Genomic DNA, 22,873 nt, shown 5'->3' with positions numbered 1-22,873 from the left:
GCATGTATACATTGATCTATTAGTAAATGCAGCTAACATTTTATCTCCGCATGTATACATTGATCTATTAGTAAATGCAGCTAACATTTTATCTCCGCATGTATACATTGAGCTCGGCTTGACTTTGAAAAAAGAATGTCTGCAATCTACCCAAACCCTAGATAAGTGATGAAAAAATGACGAGTAATGAAAAATGAAGAATTCAAGGAAAAGTCTCCAAGGAAATACAACTGGAAAGATTGTAGGAGTTTAAGTGGATCTGCGAAAACTTCTTGGGTAACAACGATTTCATCGAAACATAAGGCTGATGGAAAAACGCTAGCAGGAGTTAAAGAACAAAATGTCGGCAGATTACTGCTGAGTGTTGTATCGCGACATTCCAGACCATTGCATTGTGGTTAGAAATACTCTTTATAATACTTTTAGGTAATATTTGTATTACGTTAAGTTGACCCATTTATAAAGGAGTGTTAATACCATAATATTTGCATATTTTGTACTAAGGAATCCAACAGAACGAAAAGTTATGATAAGTGTTTTGTGTTTTACCCATCCCCCACTCCCCTATTGTAGAACATGGGAAATTCAACGTGATGGGGGGATTTATTACTAGTAAAAGCTGTTAAATCACTTTGAAAAAATCCATTTTTGAAAACATATTTAGTCCCAAGAAGGCAATAATTTATAAAAGAAGATTGAATATAACTGACATTTTTTTATGTGTTTAAATTTATTCAGTAAAAATTGGACAAGTATATAAAATATTTCAAGTTCATTAACTTTGTTTTGTTAATATTTGCATGCGTAAAGATAAACTTGATGCCAAGCATAAAAATACTTAAAGCCTCATGGAGATGTGTTGTTCACTAAAATTTGCTCAACATGGAAAACGTTAACGACTTCGATCTTTCTCTTTCTTCGCTGTAAAATAAAGCAATTCTTGAACTGATAAAATTAAATTTAGCATTTTGTTGTTGATCAAAAAACCATTTTATACTCGAAGAAGTTTTCGCTACATAGATTTCACGAGTGAAGAAAATAAAATCTAATTAATTTAAAATACTAAAAAAGACTGGAACCTAAGGGCTATTCTTGACATGGTACTGATCATTACTAACGTCACCATAAAATTGCTGATTTTCAACCTCATCTTGTTTCTTCCATTGGGCAGGAGTTTTTCCAGTTCCTATGTAAAAGACGTCATAAACGAAAAAGTGGAATTTTTATTATATTTTTATGTTGTAGAAAGTTAAAGAAGGAATTCATACCAATAAGTCTAACTTTTAAATGATAAAACTTCTTATGATGATATGGCTCCTCATAGTCTGTTTTATGAAGATATGGCATGTCATAGTCTGTTTTATCGTATGGCAATTGATTGTCTGGATTGTAGCTAACGTTCTAGTAGTTCCATTCAATGAAAAACTGAGAAATGTGGTTCTTATTAGACTACATAAACTATGAAAAATGATCCTTATCTTTTAGCTTTTAGCCACATAACGTAATACTTCTCTTATTTCTGATATTCCCTAAATCCCTAACCTTAATATTCGATGTTCAAAAAAAATTAAATATTGAGAGTTAAAGCTCTAATTCTTTAATTTATTACAAAAGAAACAGAAAAATTGAATATGTTTCATAATCCCGCATTCAAGTTGCTATTACTCTTGTTCACATGAGTGCACAAATTAACAGACGCCTTGCAGGTAAATACTTTTGAAACATAAATCGCACAATTTACATAAAAAAGATTTGCAGATAAATATTAAAGTCACAGGCAACAAGGGCTACAGGTTACAGTGGTTAGTACAAAATCTATAATTGCTGACATCTAATAAAAGTTGTAAAAAATTATAACTAAAAAATAAATAAAAACTACACGAAGAGCTAAATTAAACATAAAAATATAATAAATTCCAGGAAAAATGTTATAAATTCCAGGAAAAATTATTTTATGAAAACAAGACTATTAAAACATTGATTGATAAGCTTTTATTTACAGTGACGGTGAATTATGTTCAGACCTCTTCGTCATATTGATTGGCACCAAAATATTGTTGAGGAGACAAGTGTCGTTGCTCAGCATACCTAATACCTTTAAATGCGAGATAAATATTAAAAAAAGGGAAATAAATGTAAAAAAAAAAAAAATTAATCAATGATTTCAGAATATTAAGATATAGATTTTTGTCTATAAATATTTTTTGTTCTTGTTGACGCAAATCATAGAACTTTATAAATTGAAGGCAAGGACATCAGTAAAAAGAATAAAGCAAATGTGACACGTTGTCAGGTGTGCTCTTCCTGGTCATTCCTGGTCACAACTGTTTTACAACTTACTCTGTATATTTTTTTCTCTTCAATTAAAGTTCATTATATGACACAAACTTTTTTTTATTTATATTTCGTACCGATAAACTTTAAATTAATGCAGGCAGCTTTTTATGATACTTAAAAATCTGCATTTTAAATAAAAAGTCACAAAATTTAAAAAATGTAGTCTGAGCTTAGATCGATGCATCATACTTGAAAAGTAGCCCTTTTCTAATAATATTGTACATTAGAATATATAGTAGATTTTAGTTAAAAACAATTTGTTTTTGTCATTTAAAAGGTTAAAGAGCAAAAGATATTTTACATTGACCTAAAAAAATCTAAAATTTTTTTGGTTCAATTAATTTTTATTGTACTGAAAAATCTCCCACTGTGAGGCCCCGAGTACCATGCTTTGCTAACGTAAAAACACTCTCTAAAAAGTAACTAACTTAAATACATCACCTTTTGCATCTGGCGTATCAAGATTATCGGCATTAACTTGTTCACTATCAATCTTTACGAGGTTTCCTGTGTTAAAACTAAATCCATTGAGGCGTGAGTTATGATTAGTTTCAATAAAAGAGCGTTTATTTTGTACTTTTTCATCTTTGTAGGAAACAGTTTTTGTTTCAGCCAATTTTTCTGCTTCTATATCCAGTTTATTTTTCTGATAAGAACTTAAAACGTGTTTAGAATTAATTAATTTATTTTTCAGAATATTTACCGAGTTATTCGCAGCGTCTAAACCTCGGTTTTCTTTTAAAAACGAGAAATAATCTTTGGTAGCACTACCATCATTCTCATTGTCAGCTTCATTGTATTTAGAATCTTCATTGTATCCAGAATAACTTTCAGATAGCCTACTATCAAGACCGACTGTATTCACCGACAGAGAGTTATTATTTTTTGTCTTTAGTTCAGTTGAGGTATCTTCCTGAGTATTATTCGAATTGCCGATATTTTTTAAAGTACCGTTGCCGAGTACAAACAACCATTTCGAATTCAACTTATTAGAATTCAATGCTTTGTTTGTTTTTCCTACGATTGAGTTATTAAGGAACGGGTTGGCCGGATTTTTGTACAGCTGCTCAAAAGTTTCCGCGTCATGAGTCAGGTTATGATATGAACTAGAATACTGAGTTTTTGCATGCTCATCACTCGAGCGATTTGTAGAAGTATCTTTACTTACTTTAAGAATTTGTTCTGAACTCCTTTGTTTAGTTAAACTATCAGTCAGTCGCATTATCTTATTGCGCTTTGTGTTTAATATTTCTTGTATTTCTTGAAACAAACCATCCATAATCGTTAAACAGGAAACACTGTCTAACACAAAAATTAGAAATAGAAGATGCAAAACTTTCATTTTTTAATCTCACAATATTAAAGATCTCTTCAAGAATAAAGGTTCAAATCATAAAAGTTTTATTTAGCGTTAGGTCACAGTAGAAACCGTGAGTTTTAAAAGTGTGCCGCAAAAACGCTTGTCACAGCGAGACGTTATGTGAGTTACGTTACAAGCAGTTTGTTTTATTTAGTGAAAGAATGAGGTACTTTTCATTTAAAATGCAAAACATAAATATATTAATTGCAAAATAAAAGCTGCCATATTTAAAGCCAATGTTGATGAAAAGACTGTATAGAGATTGTTCGAAGAGAATTTGTGTTCTAATTACACCGAGCATCTTTAAGGAGATCGATTGAGTTTAGAAAAAATCTGTTTCCTCAGGGGCGTCTAAGTCTCGGTACTTGATAATTTTGCGCTCTCTGAAGTTAGTAGCAGCGCCCCCTCTGAAAATAGAACAAAAATAACAACTGTTAAATAACCAAAAAAACGTTTAAAAAACTTAAAATATTAACAATTTGAATATTTAACAACGATCATTTAACATTAGTTCCATCTAAAGCTCTGCATATACTTTTTTTTTACTCTTAAAAAATTTAAAATTTCAATAGAGGGATACTTTCCTAGATTATTTTTATTTTAACCGACAAAACTACTGAACTACTTCTAGACCATAACTTCTCTCCTACTTCCATGCCTAACCAAACCCTGTGTAAATTTCGTAATTTTTTTTTTTAAGCTGTTGATTCAAAATAGATTAAAAAAAAACAAAATTTTTTAAAAAACATAAATTGCACATGTTAATGAAGAAAAACGCAACTAACAATTTAAAATTACAAATGGCTTTTTTCAGATAAAATTTGAAAAAATTTTTTGAACAATTCAACAGTAAGGAGTGACGCCGACTCCAACTTTTGGAATCCAAGATTTAGGATTGGCTCAGCAATTTAATTACATTTACATTCCATTATTAAAAATGTCAGGTTTTCCAGAAAAATTTAAGAGCAACTGCAGCCTCTTCAAAAATTTTTTTTCTCAGCTCTTCAAGATCAACTGAATTAAATTTTTAAAGATGTATTACTATATAATTACATTTCATGGCATTAACTTTTAACAACTTTTAAGACAGCTTTAAATAGTTTTTAGGAATTTAATTGCCTAATATTGGCAAATTATATATACTTTCTGCATGTATTAAAAATCTTATAAGATAGATGAGATTTCTTACTTTTTTTCTTCTTAAAAGAGAGATTGCTAAAAGAAATACTAAAGCAATAACACAAATGCATTTGTAATCCTTATAATATTACCTTCTTTGTTTTGGTGGGTAGGTGCTCATTCGCCCATAGGTCTCTTGCATCATAACAGGTGATTGTGGGATGGATGTGGGGTAAACTGTAGTTGCACTAAGAGGTGGACGGGGTGCTAAAAGTAACACCAAAGTTAAAAATAGTTTTTAAAACTAATGTAAAAAAAATAACAAAGCTGCATCAGTACACTTACTAGCAAACAAACCCGATTGTCTAGCAGAAGACATCCACGTACGATTTGTTGTTACTGGAGTAAAAGAAGCAGTTGTAGTTTGGTTAACTCGCAGTTTAGGATCAGGAAAGCATGGGCGCTTGCTATCATAAACATAGTTATTGAAAAACATCACCTAAAATAAACACAACAAAAAAAGTAACACAGAAATTAATGGCCACAGCACAAGCTGAGAAGAAAAAATTTAAGACTGCTGTAGAATCATTTCTCACTTCAGTTTTTACATTTTCCACACTGCTTAAATGCTTCATCATAATATGCTTTCTAATGTAATCAGGTCCACGGAATTTCTTCCCACTAAGTGGACATAACCATTTGTCTGGTGTTAATTCTTGGGTGTTTGCTTTAATAAAATTCTCAACTTCACTAAAAGAACTTTGTTAAGAAAAGTTTTTATCTTTTGAAAACCTATAAGGTTGATAATTTCTAAATTTCGATTTATTGAATTTTCAAGTATGTATAACAACAATTAAAATATTTGCAGAGAAACAAGTAACAAATAAATGTAAGCATTTAAGAAAAATGTAAAATAAAAAAAAAGGATACACTTCTTCATCTTTTTTTCCTAACTTCATTGCTTCATCGTCAGAAGCCAGCTCACTGTCATTCAAAATGTGTTCCAACTTACTTTTAATACTTTGAAACCATTCATCAACTGAAAATTTTATAAAATCTAATTTAAATTAATATAGCTTCAAATCCGAGCTTAAACTTAAAAACAAACAAACAAACAAAAAATATTAAAGGTAAACTAGAAAGTTACCATCTTTTTTGCTAGCAGATAAAATTGGCTGGTCTCGTACATGCATAATTCCACACCTTATCGGCATCTCATCTTCATGCAAGTATTCATTGGCATTATAGTAATCAACACAATGTACAACACGTAAATACAACAAAAGCAGATCCAATGACTAAAGAAATGATACAAAAATTTCAATAGAAGAATAAATATACTGGCTTTTATAACTAAACTACACTAAACTCCCAATATGTTAAATATATTTTGAATATCAATATATCTTTATCAACTATAACTCTATACTTTTTCAAGCTTTTTGTCAACAACTATGGTATGTTCTATCTTTCCATCTTCCTCATCTTTGATCTTTATTGGGGCTACTTCAATTATATCTGATGGCAAATTCTTAGTAATTGGATTTTCTTTAGGTAGCTCAAACTGCTCTTCTTCTTTTTTCTTCACACTCTCCTCCTCTTTAACTTCTTTTACCTCACTGGTATCATCTTGGCTCTGAAAAATTTTTTTAGTATTTTTGAAATGAAACTTTAATATATATATATTTTTTTGCTAAAAGATAAATCCTTAAAGTAAAAAATTCCAGAGAAAATTTATTTTTCATTTCTTGTACCTTATTTATAGAACTCTCAGTTGAAATGTCAATAGTTTGATTATTTGTTAACTCATCAGTTTCATAGAGTCGATATTTCTTATCCAAAATTTGAATCAAATCTAAAGCAAACTTTACATCAAGTTGCATTGTCATTGGTGAACATGTAATACCATTGACAGGACGAATTCTGTGAGAGACTTCACGGTTAACTACAGGAGCAAGCTCACAATCCTTTATACGGATATTGCTTAGGTTCCAACAAATATCCTTAATATTTACTGTGTGTTCAAATGTAGCCCATGCGCGACGTGCCCACCTGCGATCAGGAGATGGATCAGAAAGAGCCACTCTTAAGTAGCCCGGATAACGCTCACAGACTGTTACTAAATCATGGCGGCTAACATTTGATGGAATGTTACGCATAAATAAGGAAACTGGTCTCTTCAAATGTAACCCATCATATACATACTTATCATCATCTTTCTTTGCTACAGAAGCATCAGTCATTTCTTCATCATTCTTTTTATCATCAGCACCATCATTTTTATCAATTACTTTTTCCTCTTCATCCATGCCAGGTAATTCAAGCTCTTCATCGTCTTCCATTCCAGGTGGAAGAGGCTCTTTTGCATCATCTTCTTGATCTGCACCCTGATCCCCATATTGCTTTTTCTCCCCCTAAAGATCAAACTTAATTTGACAATTACACAAACTTTATTTTTTAAAAACATTTATTAAATTTTCTTGCTGCTTTTCAACAAACAAAAGTTCACATACCCGCTCCTCATCTTTAGATACTCCATCACCATCTGTAAAAAAAGTTTAAGATTATTTAGCCAGTTGTTATGATTTTTAGCTAAAATTTAAAAGCTTAGAGAACAGCTGTTAAGGAAATAAAAAACTAAAAAAAACTATTTTAATTGTGAATCAACAATTTTCTTTTGTACAGCTAAGTTGAACATACAGTATCATGTACACATTTGATAAAAACTTTTTTTCTGCCAAGAATGATGTTAAGACTTCATTAATCAATTTATTGCAATGAAAAAAAAACTTAATGCAAACTTTGAAATGTAATGGTAACATAAATCATGTAAAAAAAAAAAAAAAAGAATTCGGAATTAAAATATACCTATTTTCACATCAACTTTCTCTTTGATTGGAGGAATGTCAAGGGCTTCTACATCTTCTTTAGTACCCCCCTCAAGTTTTACAATGACTAAATAAAAGTAGAAACTATATCTAAAAAAGTTCTTACAGAAACTGAAGCATAATGTTTAATCTTAAACAAACCTAAAAACAAAGTTAGCGATGTGCAGAATTTACACAACAATTAATTGCAAATATTTTCTATTTAGAGCAATAAAATGCTACTATCTCTAAATATTCTACTAGAGTAACTTTTAGCACCCCCTTTAACCCTTTTAGCTAGTATTTAGTAAATTTAGCATCTTTAACTACAAACTATCATTCTAAAATAGCACTTTTTATATACCATACAAAACTAAAAAGTAGCAACTTACCTCTGTCTAAAAACTTTAATACTTCAGAGCTTGCATCGATGGTCAATGAAAAATTATCAATAAATCCTGCTTCATACAAGTCAAGAAAAATTCGGAGACGTTTTCTTAAGCCGCTGCGTATAACTGCTTTACGAGCATTACTTTCTACTGGATGGTATTTTTCTTTAAACCTAAAATAAAATAAAGCTTTGATCTTAAGAACAGACTTCTACAATTCACAAAAAGCTATTGACAAAAAGTGTGTTGTTCTAATCAACTTTATTCACTTATATATGGCAAATTCTAATTTAATATCAGTTTTGGCTTTATCTTTAAAGGGATTTCCCATAATAAGAATATTCTTCTTAGAGAATTTCATATTAAAAAAAAAATCTTTAATATGCAAATAAATGAAAGCAAACTCAATTATCTGTCGTTAAAACAAACAAATTACAATTTAAAACAAATTACAAAAATATACTAAAAACACACCATTTAAAGAAATAGATAATTTTTCTAAATTATACTCAAGTATATGCTTTGGGCACAGAAAACTTTGTCATTTTTGACTAAACGGTTTTGAAAATTTTTGTAGCAGATTGTAATGACTCTTGATGATATAACAGATATTAATTATCAGCCCAAAAACTGAACTTTGGATGTATTGGAAATATTAACAAGTAATATCATAAAGTACTACAACTTTTAGATTCAACTTTTACATTACAACTACATTACAACTATTGTTAAATGGAGTATTTCACTTTGAATTATACTGCTGTAAGTCACAAGGTGACACAACAGCTAAGACTTATGCAGCCATTTGATATTGATTGTTACCAGAATAATCATAAAAAAACAACATCCATTATCAACAGTGACACCATGAACAGTCTTTCACATGATACAACTCTTGCAATGCAAGCTCTGGTTAGGAAAAGGTTAAAATAATTGGAACTCTTGCAAGAGATGATAATGCGTTCCTACTTGGTACCTCTGAGATTGGATCCAGTTTTGGCACAGATCAAGCCAATTCATTTTTATTTCTACTACCAACAAATGAGCTCCCTTTCATACCCCATTTGTTTTCCATCAAAATACAGTTGAAAAAGGACAATATTTTAATGAAATAATCTTTTTCTAAAATCAGTTAGCCTAAGAGACCAAAAAGATGGAAATGGAAAAGCATTTTTGCCACAGATTTCCATACCTGAACTTTTTAAAACAAAAGAATATTTCTAGGGCCTCTGTAAGAAGAATCTGAATTCCTGTTCTTCGGAAATAAATTATTATCACTTTGAAACAGCAACACTAGATGAAAATAACTGAGGTGATAGGCTATTTCTATTATCCAACAATTAAACACTGCTATTAACAAAGATGAAGCTCAGTTACAAATTATTCCTTTTGTAGTGTTTCTTAAAAACTAAATTAGCCTATCATGTTTTAGCCATAGAGTTTTATCCTATTTTTTCAAGAATCCTCATCAATCAGATTATTTGGAACAGACTATGGTTTCTTCCAAATCCCTTTTTGAAAAAGTAAAAAAGTAGTAAGTATAGCAACAAGATATAAAACAAGATTAAACATAAGATCAATACAACTTTCTAAAGACACAATTTTCTACTAATATGATAAGAGTGAGTACAAGAGTATTATCATTCGTGGTTGGGGGGGGACGGACGGACGGACGGACGGACACAGGTAAAACAGAGCTAATAATAGCCTATAATCAAAATCACTGTAAGTGAACAAAAACTGCCATATTCTTTTTACCTTCATTTATTAAGCTAAATTTCACTTATTAGGCTACCTTCACTTATTAAGCTAACTTCACTTACTTAGCTAAATTTTAATAATCCAACAGAGAAGGAATGAATATTATAAAATTAAATTTTTAAAGAATTGCTAATCTTTGCTAAAAATATTCAATAAAGCAAATGTAAAACTGTTTTTAGCAAATATTAGCATTAAAGATGATTTTGAGATTTGTAACAACAAATTAAACTCCAAATCATCTTATTAAATCAAACTCAGAAAAAATAAGACTGCAATAATTTGAAATTCCAACACCAAAGTCTACTTTAAATTAAATAAACTCAAGTAAACTCTTCTAAAATGAAATTAATATTGCTTTAAGTTTAAAATATTTAGTGATTGTGAATTAGAAAATTGAAAAAACAATATAATTCCGTTAGAATTTCACTATATTTGATAAAGAGATTCTTTTTATTTTAGGCAAAATGATAGCTTGACAGAGTTTTACAATAAGCAAGATGGACACACATGAATTCAAATCAGTTGAATCCTGGAAGACTATCTCAGCAACCACAGAAATATTTTAATCTATGAAGAAGTTATGGTTAAATCCAAATCCAATGAGAAACAAAAACTTTAAATTTTAAATTAGTGAAAGTTACTTTCGTAAAATATCAACACAGAAGCTGGGTTTCAAATCCTACCATAAAACAACAGTTCCATGAGTTCCTGAGTAGCAAAAGGAAAATGTTGATTTGATGAAACCTATATCGCCAGAGATCCATCAAACATCAAAAAAAATCCTGGTTGACTATACTGTCAATACTCAAGAAGAAATCTGAGCTTTCTGACAGACTGGTTCAAATCCAAAAATTAAAACGGGGTTAGTTTGAAACTTTAAATTATAAAAGTTTACAACTAAACATTTTTTTACTGTTTTTTCTTAAAAAAACTTAATTTTCCTTCATTGTAAATTATCAGCTGCTTACCTTTCTATATTAGGTAAGATGTTAAGTGACTCTCATTAATCTAGACCAACAGCTTCATTTAAGAATGAAAGTTTACAAGAGAAGTAAGTTTATTGCAATTTAAGCTTCTCTAACTCTTTATTCTTAAATGTTTGCTTGAAGTAACAATTATTTTTGAATTTCTTCAAGTAATTTGGATATTTGCTATACTGAACTAAAATATATTTTTACTAAATCTATTTCGTACATCCTTTAACAAATAATCAAAAATGCAAGTTCTGATAGATCATCACTACACAATACATTCAATATAAGTTCTGATAGATCATCACTACACAATACATTCAATAAATAAGTAATCACTGTATGCTACTTGTTTATCCAATATAAAAAATTTTGTTAAATTTCTTTCTAAATTAATCTCAGTGAGGATCTGTAATGTTAATGGTGACTTTTGTAATATAAAATATTTGTCACAGCATATAATAGTTTTTAAAACACAATCATTAACTTTTATGAATACAGCTATAGGCAGCATTGTTCCACAAATATTTATTAAATATTCAATGATAAAGCCAAAACTAGCATAAATTAAAAAATGATAAAATGCTATTTTATCCTAAAATAGATATAACAGTAGAAGAAAAAAAAACAGCTTAAAGTTAAAACCATTTGAAGGTATGTACACAGATATACATATATATACTAACCATTATATTAACAATATACATACTTGTCACATTTTTTATGTATACATAAGAATAACTTACTGACTTAGGAAAATCATCCAAGTATAATGGCGGATAATTCAAAATGACGGGTAACTTTTAATGCAATCGCCCACAGCCACATTATATACCAGTGACTGTGGACGCACACTCAAGCAAAAATAAACAGGCTTGGTGTGAACTCATTTAAGAATACATATTTAAATATATTTCTCAAGCTATAGTTTAATTTTGTCTTCTCTGTTCCCAGGTAGCGAAGCAATGGGAAGCTAAAGAGTCAGCTAGATACAATTCTATTAGCCCTAAAATTTAGTATGGAAATACAAATAGGCAAGAAAAGAAATTAACCAGCAATATTTTCAAAATACTGGTAAGAGGATTGAATAACTAACTATAATTCTTTGAACATAAATGTTTGAAAAATGTGGAAAAGAATTAATCACAAAAACATTAAATATACGCACCATTCTTTGTCTTTTTGCAAGACAAAAAAGTCATTTATTTGTGTTCGCTTAAATTCCACCTTATATTCTTGATACCGACGTACAGCTTCACTTTCATCAATATCATCTTCTTGTTGCAAAATAAACTCTTTGAAACCCATCAATGAAGGACTGCCATTGCTAAAAAGGAAGAAAACGAGTTAAACATTAAACCTTTTATTTTTCTTATTTGTAAATAATAGATATAACTTCCTTATTTACAAGCATTTGGAAATGTAAAATGACAAATTTTTTCTCTTTTATTTAAAATCTATGTAGAAAATATTTGCACTCCTCTCAAAAATCCCAAAACTCTATATAATATTTCCTCCATATTTTATCAACAGCAAGGTAAACTAAAAAACTACTTTTTAAGATATAGATCAATCTTTTTTATTCACATGCAATAAAAATGACCAATTAAAAAACAGTGTAGCTTTTAATAAAAACAAATTGAGGTACTACCACATGGTCAACAAACAAAAAAATGAAACCAGCTTAGTTTAAAAAAAAATATATTTACATATAAAAATTAAAGATTAATTACATTTTACTGTCATGAGGAACTAAAGAATTTGATTCTGCTCCTCTCCATGGTGACTGCTCCTCCCTAGAATAAAATACATATGTTCATATACATATGTTCATATGTTGTATGAACATATGTATGCATATCATATTACACATGTGTAAATATTTTTTGCTATTAACTTACAATAAACAAATAAAAATATGTAAACTAATAAAAATTGTTGAAATTGGAACTGATTTAAATAGACACAAAAGACAATCTTATAAAGTTGCAAATTTTCTTTAACAAGCTGTTCTTTAAAAATCCATACAAATCATGTTCTGTGTTTGTAATATAAACTTATGTAAATGATTGTAACAGTACTTACCATTCGCGTCTAGATCTCTTTGAAGATGGACTAGAATTGCGTCCAAAACTATCTCTACGTTCATGATGGGCATCCCTCCCATAGTAATCTCGCTTGGAACCTTTATTTTCCCAGCTATTATTATCATGTGAAGTTCTTACTCGCTCACCTCTAGCACGATCATATGCTCGTGGTGGAGGTCGGCGTGCATCATAATCATTTCGTTCACCCCGAAATTTATCACGGCCACGGCGCCTATCATACTCTTCATCACTATCACCCATTCAAATTACTATGTTCTAGATCTAAACAATTAGCAAGAAATTTGAAATTTAATTTTAATAAACTTGATCAAGTTTTAAAAAGATATTTTTTTAAAAGGAGAGTTTTATATTATTTTTTCTAAAACTATATAACTTGTATAAATTACTAAAACACAAAACAAGAAATCATCAATGTCTTAATCTAAATTAATGGGGAGAATTTCATATAATATCTTATTACAAAAAGATGTCAAAAAATTTAACATTAGTAGCATAATCATACAACTAGAGTAACAGCTTGTTGCAATGAGTCAGCTTCAACAGCTTGTTGCAAGACATTGTAAATATCTAAGCAGCCTTGTTTACTAGTCTTTAATAATTCTTCAAGATTGTCTAGGTGCAATCTGGAGTTGATCTGAAAAGCAACTACCTTTGCTGTTCTAGGCAACATTGCTAAAGTAAGTAGACAGGAGCCTGAACTTTCTTCTAAATGGTTTATGTCTGTTAAATTTTTCTCCTGAACATAACTTGAAGTACAAGCACAAACAAAATCTTTCATTGGCACCCCAGCATCTATAAGGGCAAGGGTAGCAACATTGATGCAAGCAGCTATAATACCACCATCAGCTTGAAGGACCTGAACATAAATATCAATCTGTGAACGTGGGTAAAGCTCAGTCATAATGGCAGTTTCAAATGTTCTCTCTAAGAGCATAGAAATTTCAGTTGATTTTCTATCACCTTTTGAACGATTCTTGTGTTCACTCATGCTAAATGTTGCCATACTAAATTGACAATTAATTAAAGTTGAATCATGCAGAGCTTTTGTTCTATTACTAACTTCATGTGGGCCATAAACACTGGCAATAACTTTGGTATTGCCTTGCTCAATGTAAGCTGAACCATCAGCTTGTGTAAACACTCCTTTTTTAGCTGTTATTTTACGCAGCTCATGGCATTTCCTACCATCAATACGAAGACCTTCAGGTGATACCAAGTCCAAACCAGCCATTATGATTTGATTCTGCAAGAATAATGTTAGATTCCTTTAGTTTGAAATTTCCTTTATTTTATATTTCTAATCATTATGCTGACTTATGAAAAATACGATAAAAACAAAAATGTTCTATTTTTAAATAGAAAGAGAAATTTAAAAAATCTAAAAAACAAAGAAAAGGTAAACATACTTTTAAAATGAGATAACAATATTCTTAATGTTTGACAATATACTTTGCTGGTAGAGCATTCAAAAATATAAACAAGGTAGCAATTTAACACTCTTGGTGCTTTTCAAAGCAAAGAAACAACCTTCATTTTTTAAAAACCAAACAGAAAATTTAAAGTCAGTAACTTATAATTTCATACATTTATTCTTAAGAAGTTATGCCTACTTAACAATAGATCTTGGCTGTTTAATATTAGTTTTATTTATGAAAAAGTTTATTTATAAAACATTATCTTCATTCATTACTTACAAAAAACCTGTTTAAAAAATAATTATTAAATAATACTAAATCAGAATACTTATTTATATCATTAACATTTTTTTATTTTAAAGTTTTTTTTTATATTTGCTAAATTTCTTTTCTTTTAATTTAATTTGCAGGTGTTGCCCGATGTCTTCCAGATGTTTTTGTACTAAAAGATTCTCCACCTCGTTTTCTAAGACCAGCACCAGAAGATATGGCTGCAATTAGAATATTTGTATCATTAGATGATGGTGCTAAGTTTGCTTGCTGTGCTGAAAATTCTCCATCCCAATCATCTCTAGCAGATTGAACCAGCTCTAAAATGGAAGAAACCAATTCATTTAATGAAGATACTTGTCGCTCAGCTTCTTCTTGTTGAAGTGATGCAGCCTTATTAATTAGCATTTGTTCTTCTTTCTCAACATCAGGTTCATACTTGGTCCGCAATGCATTTGGGACAACTTCATGGTTAAAAATTGGTATTCTATTCTCTGTCAAGCGCTGCAGCTCTTCATCACAATCAGGCTGTACATTTATCGGTAAAACACAAAGGTTTCTTAAAATGGGCATATGGTCATTTTTTAAAAGTTTATTTAATGTGTTTATTTGGCCTGATAAAAGTGCAAAATTGTCTAATACTTGAGGCCAAGTTAAAAACTCATGCTCAATTTTGAATAAGAAATTTTGCAATGATACTCGTATATCACCAACTCGACCAATAAGACTTTCCAGAGATGTCTCAATAACCTTTTCATCAACTTGCATTATTTAATAGAAAACTATTTAACTTTTAAGCTTAGTATATATACATATAAATAAATAATATAGTTGTTATTATCAAACGTATAATCTCTCTTAAAATATAACGCATAAATGTATTTCTGCATATACTGATATATATTACTTGACAGCATAAAAATTATTCTTCTTCAAGCAAATAACTAAATATTTTAATAAACTCTGTAGTGTGCAGTCCAAGCAAAAGAAAACTTATGGTACAGATTTAAGTAAATTGAAGACAGATTTATCGGTGCTATAAATGTTAGTAATTGCAATTTTTTTAAAGATAAACTAGTCTTTTTATCATAAAATAACACCTAAATCTATGGCGAATTTATGGCCAAGACCGCCATGTCAACCACGAATAAAATTTTAAAGTAGTACTAACTGCTTGAATGCCCATGTGCCCCCCCTCATCAGCCCTTAATTTAGCCTTAAGTATTTTAAAATCTAAGTATGGCTTTTTGTTTCGATCATCATGATTATTGCATTCGAAAAATTTAATGAAAATCTTTATTTTTAATGACTTTTATCTAATTCTTTATATCAAAAAATAGCTAAAATTTTATAATTATTTTTGATGAAATTTGAATTTACTGTTTATATCATTTTATGATCATATAAGGAGAAGTTTGCTTTATCAAGTAACTGTAGGGACAAGGGTATAGGAAAAAAATAAGATGTGTTGTTCCTTTGATCATAATGTTATTATTTTAAAAAATGCATTCTTTAGACTTATCTAATACTATAGCTTTGTTCTATATTGTAAGAAAATATATGACCAACTTCATGTCAATAAAAGCTTGTATAACCATTTTATAAGCAATAAAAGCTGTCTAAAATAAATCCTTTCAACCTTGGGAAGATTCGTGTACTAAGGGTCATTTTTTGGGACAGCTTTTATGGTTTCTTTACTAAATGTTTCTTTACTAAGTGTTTCTTTACTAAATGCAGAAGATTTACGAAACTTTGTTGGGTTTAGTTACATAAAGATAACTTATGATTGCATCTATTGCAAAAATTTTACAATCATTGTTCTCCGCACATAAATTCTTCATTAATAAAGTTTTAATTTTTTTATAATTTGCTTATAACATGCTCATTTGAAAAGAATCTGATTTGATTTAGTATAATACTATAATGCATATTTGAGGCATTTGCCAGGTATTTTATTAAAATGTAGTTTTCTTCTGTTGAAAATACTTTTTTTGATTTCCTATTTGAGTAATCGCTGCTTCCAGACTTTTCAAACAGTTACAACTGGTACATGAAACTGGTACATGAAAGTTAATTTTGCAATCTCTTACTGCTTCACTTTTTTACTGCTACAGTTGTCCAACTGAATGATTAAAATTGATTATTAAGTAATTGTACATAAGTACATAGAAATATACATTCTAAAAATGGATTGTGGGTTAAGTGTAAAACTTATTTTTATTTAACAATCAATTAGAAAAACTACGATGCATAAGATATATAAATAAATACAGATAGTTTGTAAATATGTTAATAATATTTGTTTGTAAATAAAAATAATACATCATTATTATCATATCATACATAATATAAATGCATCGTTTTTTCATCAAAAAACCTTTAACTTTATTATAACTGAAATATTTTTTATAGTTTTATTTCTAATTTAAAACTACAAAAGCACTAGCAAGAAAATGAACTTTCATTTGTTTTTTTACATACGAGAGCAATAACTTGCAGCCGTTTGATAAATTTTATATCGTAATTTTCATAAAATTGGTCTCTTAAAGTTCGCAAATAATCAAAGCGCAATATAAACAAAAGATATAACATCCTATACCTGTATCTAAGCAGCGTATTGCACACGCGTATGTTTGGTTAGAGTCTTTTACGCGCCAAAAGATTAATTTAAATTTAAAAAAATGGGTTCCTCAAACCGCACCAAAATAACGTATTATTTTATCTAACTATTCTATGACCAAAACAAAAAAAACAACTTTTAGGAAAAACAGCATTATTTTGTAATTACGTTATTAAAACAGACGAAACATCAGGGGGAAGTTGTTTTACATTTTCAGATTTGTGGTTTTTGAAACTAATGCGGTTAAAGAAACTAAAATTTTCAGGAGTTTCCTTCTAACTTAACCTCAAACTCGACAATTCATTTTAGCTTTAAGATGTTCATTATACAATTACAAAAAAGTTTTTTTTTAAATAACATGATGCACCCCTCATATCTTGTTTCTTTTGGCAATATATAAATATTTAAAAAATTTTAGATCATATGATTATGTTTTGACCAAAGCCCAAACCAAATAACTGATTTACTGAAGTAATCTTTATTTTTCCACATTAAAATCATGAAAAGATATTTGTAATGCAGTACGGTTAAATAAAAGAGAAGATTAAATACAAAGGTACTATATAATAATAGTAATAATAAATAATAATTAATAGTTTTAATAAAAGTTCGTACAACTGTAAAATTACATAGTAAATTATCAATTTATTTAAAGTTTCCTTTGGAAAGTTTGGAAGTTCTTTGCAATCAAATTCAACAATAACAACGAATTGCATGGTTTGCAAACTTCTGTCTTTGATTTTTAGGGTCTTAAAACCAGCTTCTGTGTTAATATTTGGTCAATTGAATCTCTGAGTTGAATAAAGATGGTGTTTGTAGGATCTGATGTTGCACCAAACAATTGTTTGTGAACAGTATTCTTTCATATAAGTGATGCCGACAAGCCAATAGAAATAATTTTTTGCTGAGCAACTTTTCCATTCAAACACAAGCTCCACTATTATATCCAGAGTTACTAGCTGTAGTGTCAAAAACAAGCGATCTTATGTTACCAGAAATGTCCCACTCATTTGCAAGGTCATATTTACAAATATCATTGTTTAAAAACTTCTAAAATCGTAAACAAGCCAGTGGTTATCCTGCTCAATGGTGGTGAACAGGATAAACACTCAGTTATTTGGGTCGAGCGGGAGTCAAATCATCATCAAATGATCTAAAAGTCTTTACACATTTATATTTTGCCAAATAAACAAGATAGGAGGGTAATTCATGTGTTTAAAAAATTTTTTTTTTTTTGAAATGATCTAAAGTTCATCTTCATTTCTGGTCAATTCTTTCATTCCCTTTTGATTTTGAAGATGTAAGGGTCAACAATGATCTGTACTAAAGGTCTTCTTATTCAATCATACTACTTCCTTCATAATGGTTAATCTAAGTGAAGGGAGAATTAAAATTGAAAACAACGATCGTGCGTACACACGATGGCTTATTCAACCTACTATATAAATAAATGATGAATAGGTATTGCAACCGAAAATAAACAAAAATTACAAAAGCTAAAAAAAATTAGAGTTTTATGGAGAGAAAGAAGGAGTTTTAAAGAGAAGCAAAAGAAAGTTTATAAGAAGGGAGAGAAAATTTTTGTGGTTGAGGAGAGATTCTTTAACGTTTTAACCATGCCCAGTCCTAACTAAATGGTCCCCAGATCTTGCCCTTTCCTAACCAAACTATTCCCAGATCAACATCAATCCCAACCTCCACATACCCCTTCCACATAATCCTCATACTCATACCTTCATAACCTTACTACAGCTTCATGCTACAAACACCACTAATAAAACATTAAAAAAACGCCACCCTCACAGGAATAATAGCTATCTGAAAAAGACTTCGCTCGTTAAGTTGGGCCGCGCCAATATTTGCATCAGTATATTTTTGTTTATACACACTTTGATTGGAAGCAGCACCTAAACCCACATTAAAGTGAAGTACACCTTCAAACTTTCCCCCACTCTCAGCGAATATTATATTCGAATAAATATTCTCATAGAATCTTGGCAGTTAGTTAAAGTTAGTATCTTTCCAGAGTATGATTAAACATACTCTGTAAAGGAGTTAAAGCAGATGTTTCTGTCAGAACTACACCCGTAGAATAGTATTTTTCTCTTTCATTCTGGATTTCATGAAGTAAAGGATAAATATCTGCATTCTGCGTTATGGATAAATTTTTAATAATTTGATACTGTTCATTAGAAAGATCACACTGAATTTAAAGCTCAAGGTATCTTCAATCTTCATTTTTATTGAAAAACTGAAGTCCATGCTTTTAAGTTTGTCAGGATTGATAGCATTTTTTATGACAAAAATAAAATCTTTCTAGATAGGATTTCCGGAGCCTCTTCTTAATGAAGCTAATGCAAATGCTTCAGCAGGATGTATAGCCTACTTGGTAACCTTAAACAAGATAATATTTAATATTTAAGTGAGCAAACTACCTTTTGAATTGGTTTAAATTCAATTAACTTATTACTACATGATCCTTTGCTTCTATCACTTAGATATTCCCAGTCCTTGTTCTTTCTAACTGGATCTGCTTCAACGTCTTTTCTGTTAACTATTATTTATTTATCCAAACAGATTCACTCGTGTTTCAGAAGTCTTGAGAAGGTTCTTGAATGTTTCAGTAATTTAGATTTGAATTTACATTTAAATATTGATCGAGTTTTCTTGAGATTTATTGTCTCAAGTTCATCAATATTTTCATGGTCGCACTCTCCATTCTATTAAACTCAAGTAGAAGAGCCTCAAGTAAATTATCATGATTAATTCCTAACTCTTGAATGACAGGAACTAAATGTATACTTTTCATGATAAATGTAACCGATGATTCGTTTTTGTACGCTAGTTTTCTTTTTAAACGTTTAATTCAAGCAATAGGTGGTCAAATCATGCAAATTTTGGTTTTTGAGGTTTAGAAATGTTGGCTTCTTCCTTTATTATCTTTTTCTTGCGTTTTTTTGAACCAGATACTTGTACACGTTACATTTTCACTGGCCAAATCTTTTTCTCTCTAAAATCACTCTTTCACATTATTGCGTAAGTACTGTTAACGGTTAAAAAACAGGTCAAAATTTTTAATTCAATTTCAAAATTTGTAAAAAGATAATACTGGTAATTTTCTTAACCATAGTTGTACATTTTTCTCCCTTTTATCTAAAACATTATACATTATTTCATTTTTGCAAAGTTTGAATTGGCAACCAATTGCTTTATATCAAAAAAAGACTGATCAATTAAAACTCTTTTAAGTTATCATAGATTCTTGCTAAATGCATACTTTGCTAAATGACTCTTGCTAAATGCATACTTTGCTAAATGACTCTTGCTAAATGCATACTTTGCTTTACACATTTTTTTGAGTTAGTGAATAACATTTATACTTTCTCAGTTCATTAACAGATTTCCCTTTGATTTGTTCGATTTAACTGTTTTAAAAATAAAAATTTGTCAATGGCCATTTTTTTAGATTTATTTTTTAGATTCTGATTCCTAAATTTTTGAAAAATGTGAAATCGGTTTTTTTTTATTTGTATAATCATGAGTTTGGTTGAAAAAAATTTTGGTATAAAAAAAGATTCAACTTCATGGTAATTTTAACATTTTCTAACTGATAGATATGAAAGAAGAAAGTAAAAAAAAAAGTTAGTTGTCCAAACTTGCCCCAATTCATCATACAAACCTTTTTAAAAAAGTCAAATGTAAAATCTCGTACTAATTGTTTTTCATATTTTTCACACTACAATAACACTACAGAGATAATTTGTCATCAGGGCCGGCGATAGGGGGGTGCATGGGGGTGTTTGACACCCCCCCAAACACTGAATCTTAGTCGGCACAAAACGGATTCAATGACCTTAGTCGGCAATACAGAGTGATTTAATATTTGCGATTACATTTTAAAATATTTACTTTCAATTTTTTACAGCATTTTAAGTTTTTTAAAACTATTACGATTAACTTTTAAGACTTACAATTTTAAGTTTTAAAAGTTAATCGTATAATAAGTTAATCGTACTTTTAAAAGTCTTAAGAGTTAATCATAATCCCGTTTCGATTGTAGGAGAAAGGTCAACTATATATGATTTATTGTCGGTTACCGGTTTTTAAAATTTTCATACATTTTATAGATCAGAGTTCAAAAAAGTTTTAGATTCTCTAGTTTGTTTGTCTTCTGAGCATTAAAAAAAATGTATTTCAGCCATTGAACCGTTATTTAATTTATTAAAAGCACCATTATGTACCAAATACTTAGTAGATGACTTTAAAAAAATTATAGAACTATTTCCTCCAGGCTGTGATGCAGCTAAGATAACTGATAAGGAATTTATTCTGAATTTTTAGTGTTGGTTCATCATTGTAAAGATATTTCAAATTTATCAGATATTTTTAATGTATCAGAAATGCACAAGAAAATCTTGCCAACTATAAATAAAATATTAAGATTAATGTTAACAGCACCAATAAGTACATCATCAAATGAACGAACATTTAGCAAACTATTTAAGATCCACAATGCACGCTGATCGACTTCAAAATGTGATGCTTCTTAATACTAATAAAGATATGTTGGACAAAATTGATTTAAAAAGGGTTGTTGAAAGGTGGGCGTCAGTAAAACAACGGAGGATAAATGTTTACTAGGAAATTTCTAAACCCGTTGAAAAAAAAGTCTTAACTTTGGGTGATTTGATGCGGAATTACCCTGGGTGCTTATTCACCAAACTTTCGTAACTTTTGCGCAGCTCAACTAAGGTTACGGAAATCGTAAGTTCATGTTGCTATTTGGTATTCACCAATGTTTCGCAGCATTTCCGTAAAGTTAGGGTTGCGGATAAGTTGCGCTGCACAGTGACTCAAAACAGCAAAGAAAATGGTAATAAACCCCTCACAACTTTTCTATAAGTTAAGTGCCCTTTTTTTAATAATATTAAATTGCAATAATTTTTTATTTCAAAAGTATAAATAATTGTTTCATAAAACTTTTATTTTGTATTTTATAGTTAAAAGAAGTAAAAAAATTTGATATTATTTTCAAAGAAATCTGAAAAATGTGAGATTTTTATTTAACTAAAAAAGAGGATTTTCAAATTTACTCAAAAGAAAAAAAAAGTCTGATTTTTTTGTTTAAATTTAAAGACTTTTCTAAAAAAAAGGTCGCAAGTAATTGTATTTTTTTTTGTTTATATATCAGCTAAAAAAATGTTCCACCGAGTTCCAAAAATATATACATTTTTTCTAGTTAATTAACATTTCTACTTTTAAATTATAAAGGGATTACTGCGGTCTCCTGCGGTATTGGAAGTTATTAAAGAAATAAAAGTGTTGATAAACACTTAAAAACCTTGTTTTCCGCCATTTTTAAAAGTATTTATTATTTGATAAGTAAAACATGTTTGAAAAAGCTCAACTGAACAACTTTAGTAGCTACTGTATTATAAAGTTAACTTAGTAATATAGTGTTATTGCAGGATGTAACAATGTGACAATTGTTAAAGCCATTACAAAATAAAATTTTGAACAGTGTAGGGGAGGTAGGGGAGAATTGGGCAGTCGGGAGGTTTGGGCACCCCCTCATTTCTCACAATCTGTTATAGATATTTTTTGTTTTCTACCATAGCACTATAGTTTTATAATTGGCAACACGTGTTGCCAGTTA

General features: G+C 29.5%; 4 protein-coding genes across 4 annotated transcripts; all 4 read right to left on the bottom strand.

Moving 5' to 3' along the window:
* Positions 1-1,079: 1,079 nt before the first annotated feature.
* LOC149888632 (uncharacterized) lies at positions 1,080-3,679 on the bottom strand. Its single transcript, XM_090089099.1, has 4 exons — positions 2,779-3,679; positions 2,025-2,095; positions 1,269-1,401; positions 1,080-1,186 (listed from the first exon to the last, which is right to left on the bottom strand). Exons 1-4 carry the CDS (start codon positions 3,677-3,679, stop codon positions 1,080-1,082), a joined length of 1,212 nt encoding a protein of 403 aa, XP_089945225.1.
* LOC145188732 (serrate RNA effector molecule homolog) lies at positions 3,666-13,203 on the bottom strand. The gene is made up of 14 exons (XM_090086612.1): positions 12,890-13,203; positions 12,538-12,600; positions 11,973-12,131; positions 8,076-8,245; positions 7,685-7,771; positions 7,330-7,361; positions 6,571-7,230; positions 6,246-6,452; positions 5,964-6,114; positions 5,747-5,855; positions 5,413-5,566; positions 5,162-5,315; positions 4,969-5,083; positions 3,666-4,104 (listed from the first exon to the last, which is right to left on the bottom strand). Exons 1-14 carry the CDS (start codon positions 13,150-13,152, stop codon positions 4,020-4,022), a joined length of 2,409 nt encoding a protein of 802 aa, XP_089942738.1. The 5' UTR covers positions 13,153-13,203; the 3' UTR covers positions 3,666-4,019.
* A 116-nt stretch (positions 13,204-13,319) lies between these two features.
* Positions 13,320-14,143, bottom strand: LOC149888631 (exosome complex component RRP41-like). The gene has a single exon (XM_090086613.1). It carries the CDS (start codon positions 14,141-14,143, stop codon positions 13,409-13,411), a length of 735 nt encoding a protein of 244 aa, XP_089942739.1. The 3' UTR covers positions 13,320-13,408.
* Positions 14,144-14,688: 545 nt separating this feature from the next.
* Positions 14,689-15,750, bottom strand: LOC149888630 (mediator of RNA polymerase II transcription subunit 8-like). Its single transcript, XM_090086614.1, has one exon. It carries the CDS (start codon positions 15,363-15,365, stop codon positions 14,727-14,729), a length of 639 nt encoding a protein of 212 aa, XP_089942740.1. The 5' UTR covers positions 15,366-15,750; the 3' UTR covers positions 14,689-14,726.
* Between the last annotated feature and the right edge of the window lie 7,123 nt (positions 15,751-22,873).

The sequence above is a fragment of the Hydra viridissima genome, unplaced genomic scaffold, assembly GCF_058129835.1.
Source record: "Hydra viridissima isolate aposymbiotic clone 2 unplaced genomic scaffold, HvirCarnegie_v1 scaffold_5, whole genome shotgun sequence".
NCBI lineage: Eukaryota > Metazoa > Cnidaria > Hydrozoa > Anthoathecata > Hydridae > Hydra > Hydra viridissima.
The sequence above is the reverse complement of the archived record's forward strand: the minus strand, read 5'-3'. Positions and strand labels throughout refer to the sequence as shown.

What these genes read in the sequence shown, in the direction of transcription:
- LOC145188732 (XM_090086612.1), bottom strand. Translation starts at nt 13,152, where the DNA reads ATGGGTGATAGTGATGAAGAGTATGATAGGCGCCGTGGCCGTGATAAA. An exon ending in TATCTAAAGATGAGGAGCGG is followed by an intron (nt 7,231 to 7,329) that starts GTATGTGAACTT and finishes TTTGATCTTTAG; the next exon opens with GGGGAGAAAAAGCAATATGG. An exon ending in CTGAGAGTTCTATAAATAAG is followed by an intron (nt 6,453 to 6,570) that starts GTACAAGAAATG and finishes AAAATTTTTCAG; the next exon opens with AGCCAAGATGATACCAGTGA.
- LOC149888631 (XM_090086613.1), bottom strand. Translation starts at nt 14,143, where the DNA reads ATGGCTGGTTTGGACTTGGTATCACCTGAAGGTCTTCGTATTGATGGT.
- LOC149888630 (XM_090086614.1), bottom strand. Translation starts at nt 15,365, where the DNA reads ATGCAAGTTGATGAAAAGGTTATTGAGACATCTCTGGAAAGTCTTATT.
- LOC149888632 (XM_090089099.1), bottom strand. Translation starts at nt 3,679, where the DNA reads ATGAAAGTTTTGCATCTTCTATTTCTAATTTTTGTGTTAGACAGTGTT. An exon ending in TGATACGCCAGATGCAAAAG is followed by an intron (nt 2,096 to 2,778) that starts GTGATGTATTTA and finishes TCGCATTTAAAG; the next exon opens with GTATTAGGTATGCTGAGCAA. An exon ending in CCAATCAATATGACGAAGAG is followed by an intron (nt 1,402 to 2,024) that starts GTCTGAACATAA and finishes TGGAACTACTAG; the next exon opens with AACGTTAGCTACAATCCAGA.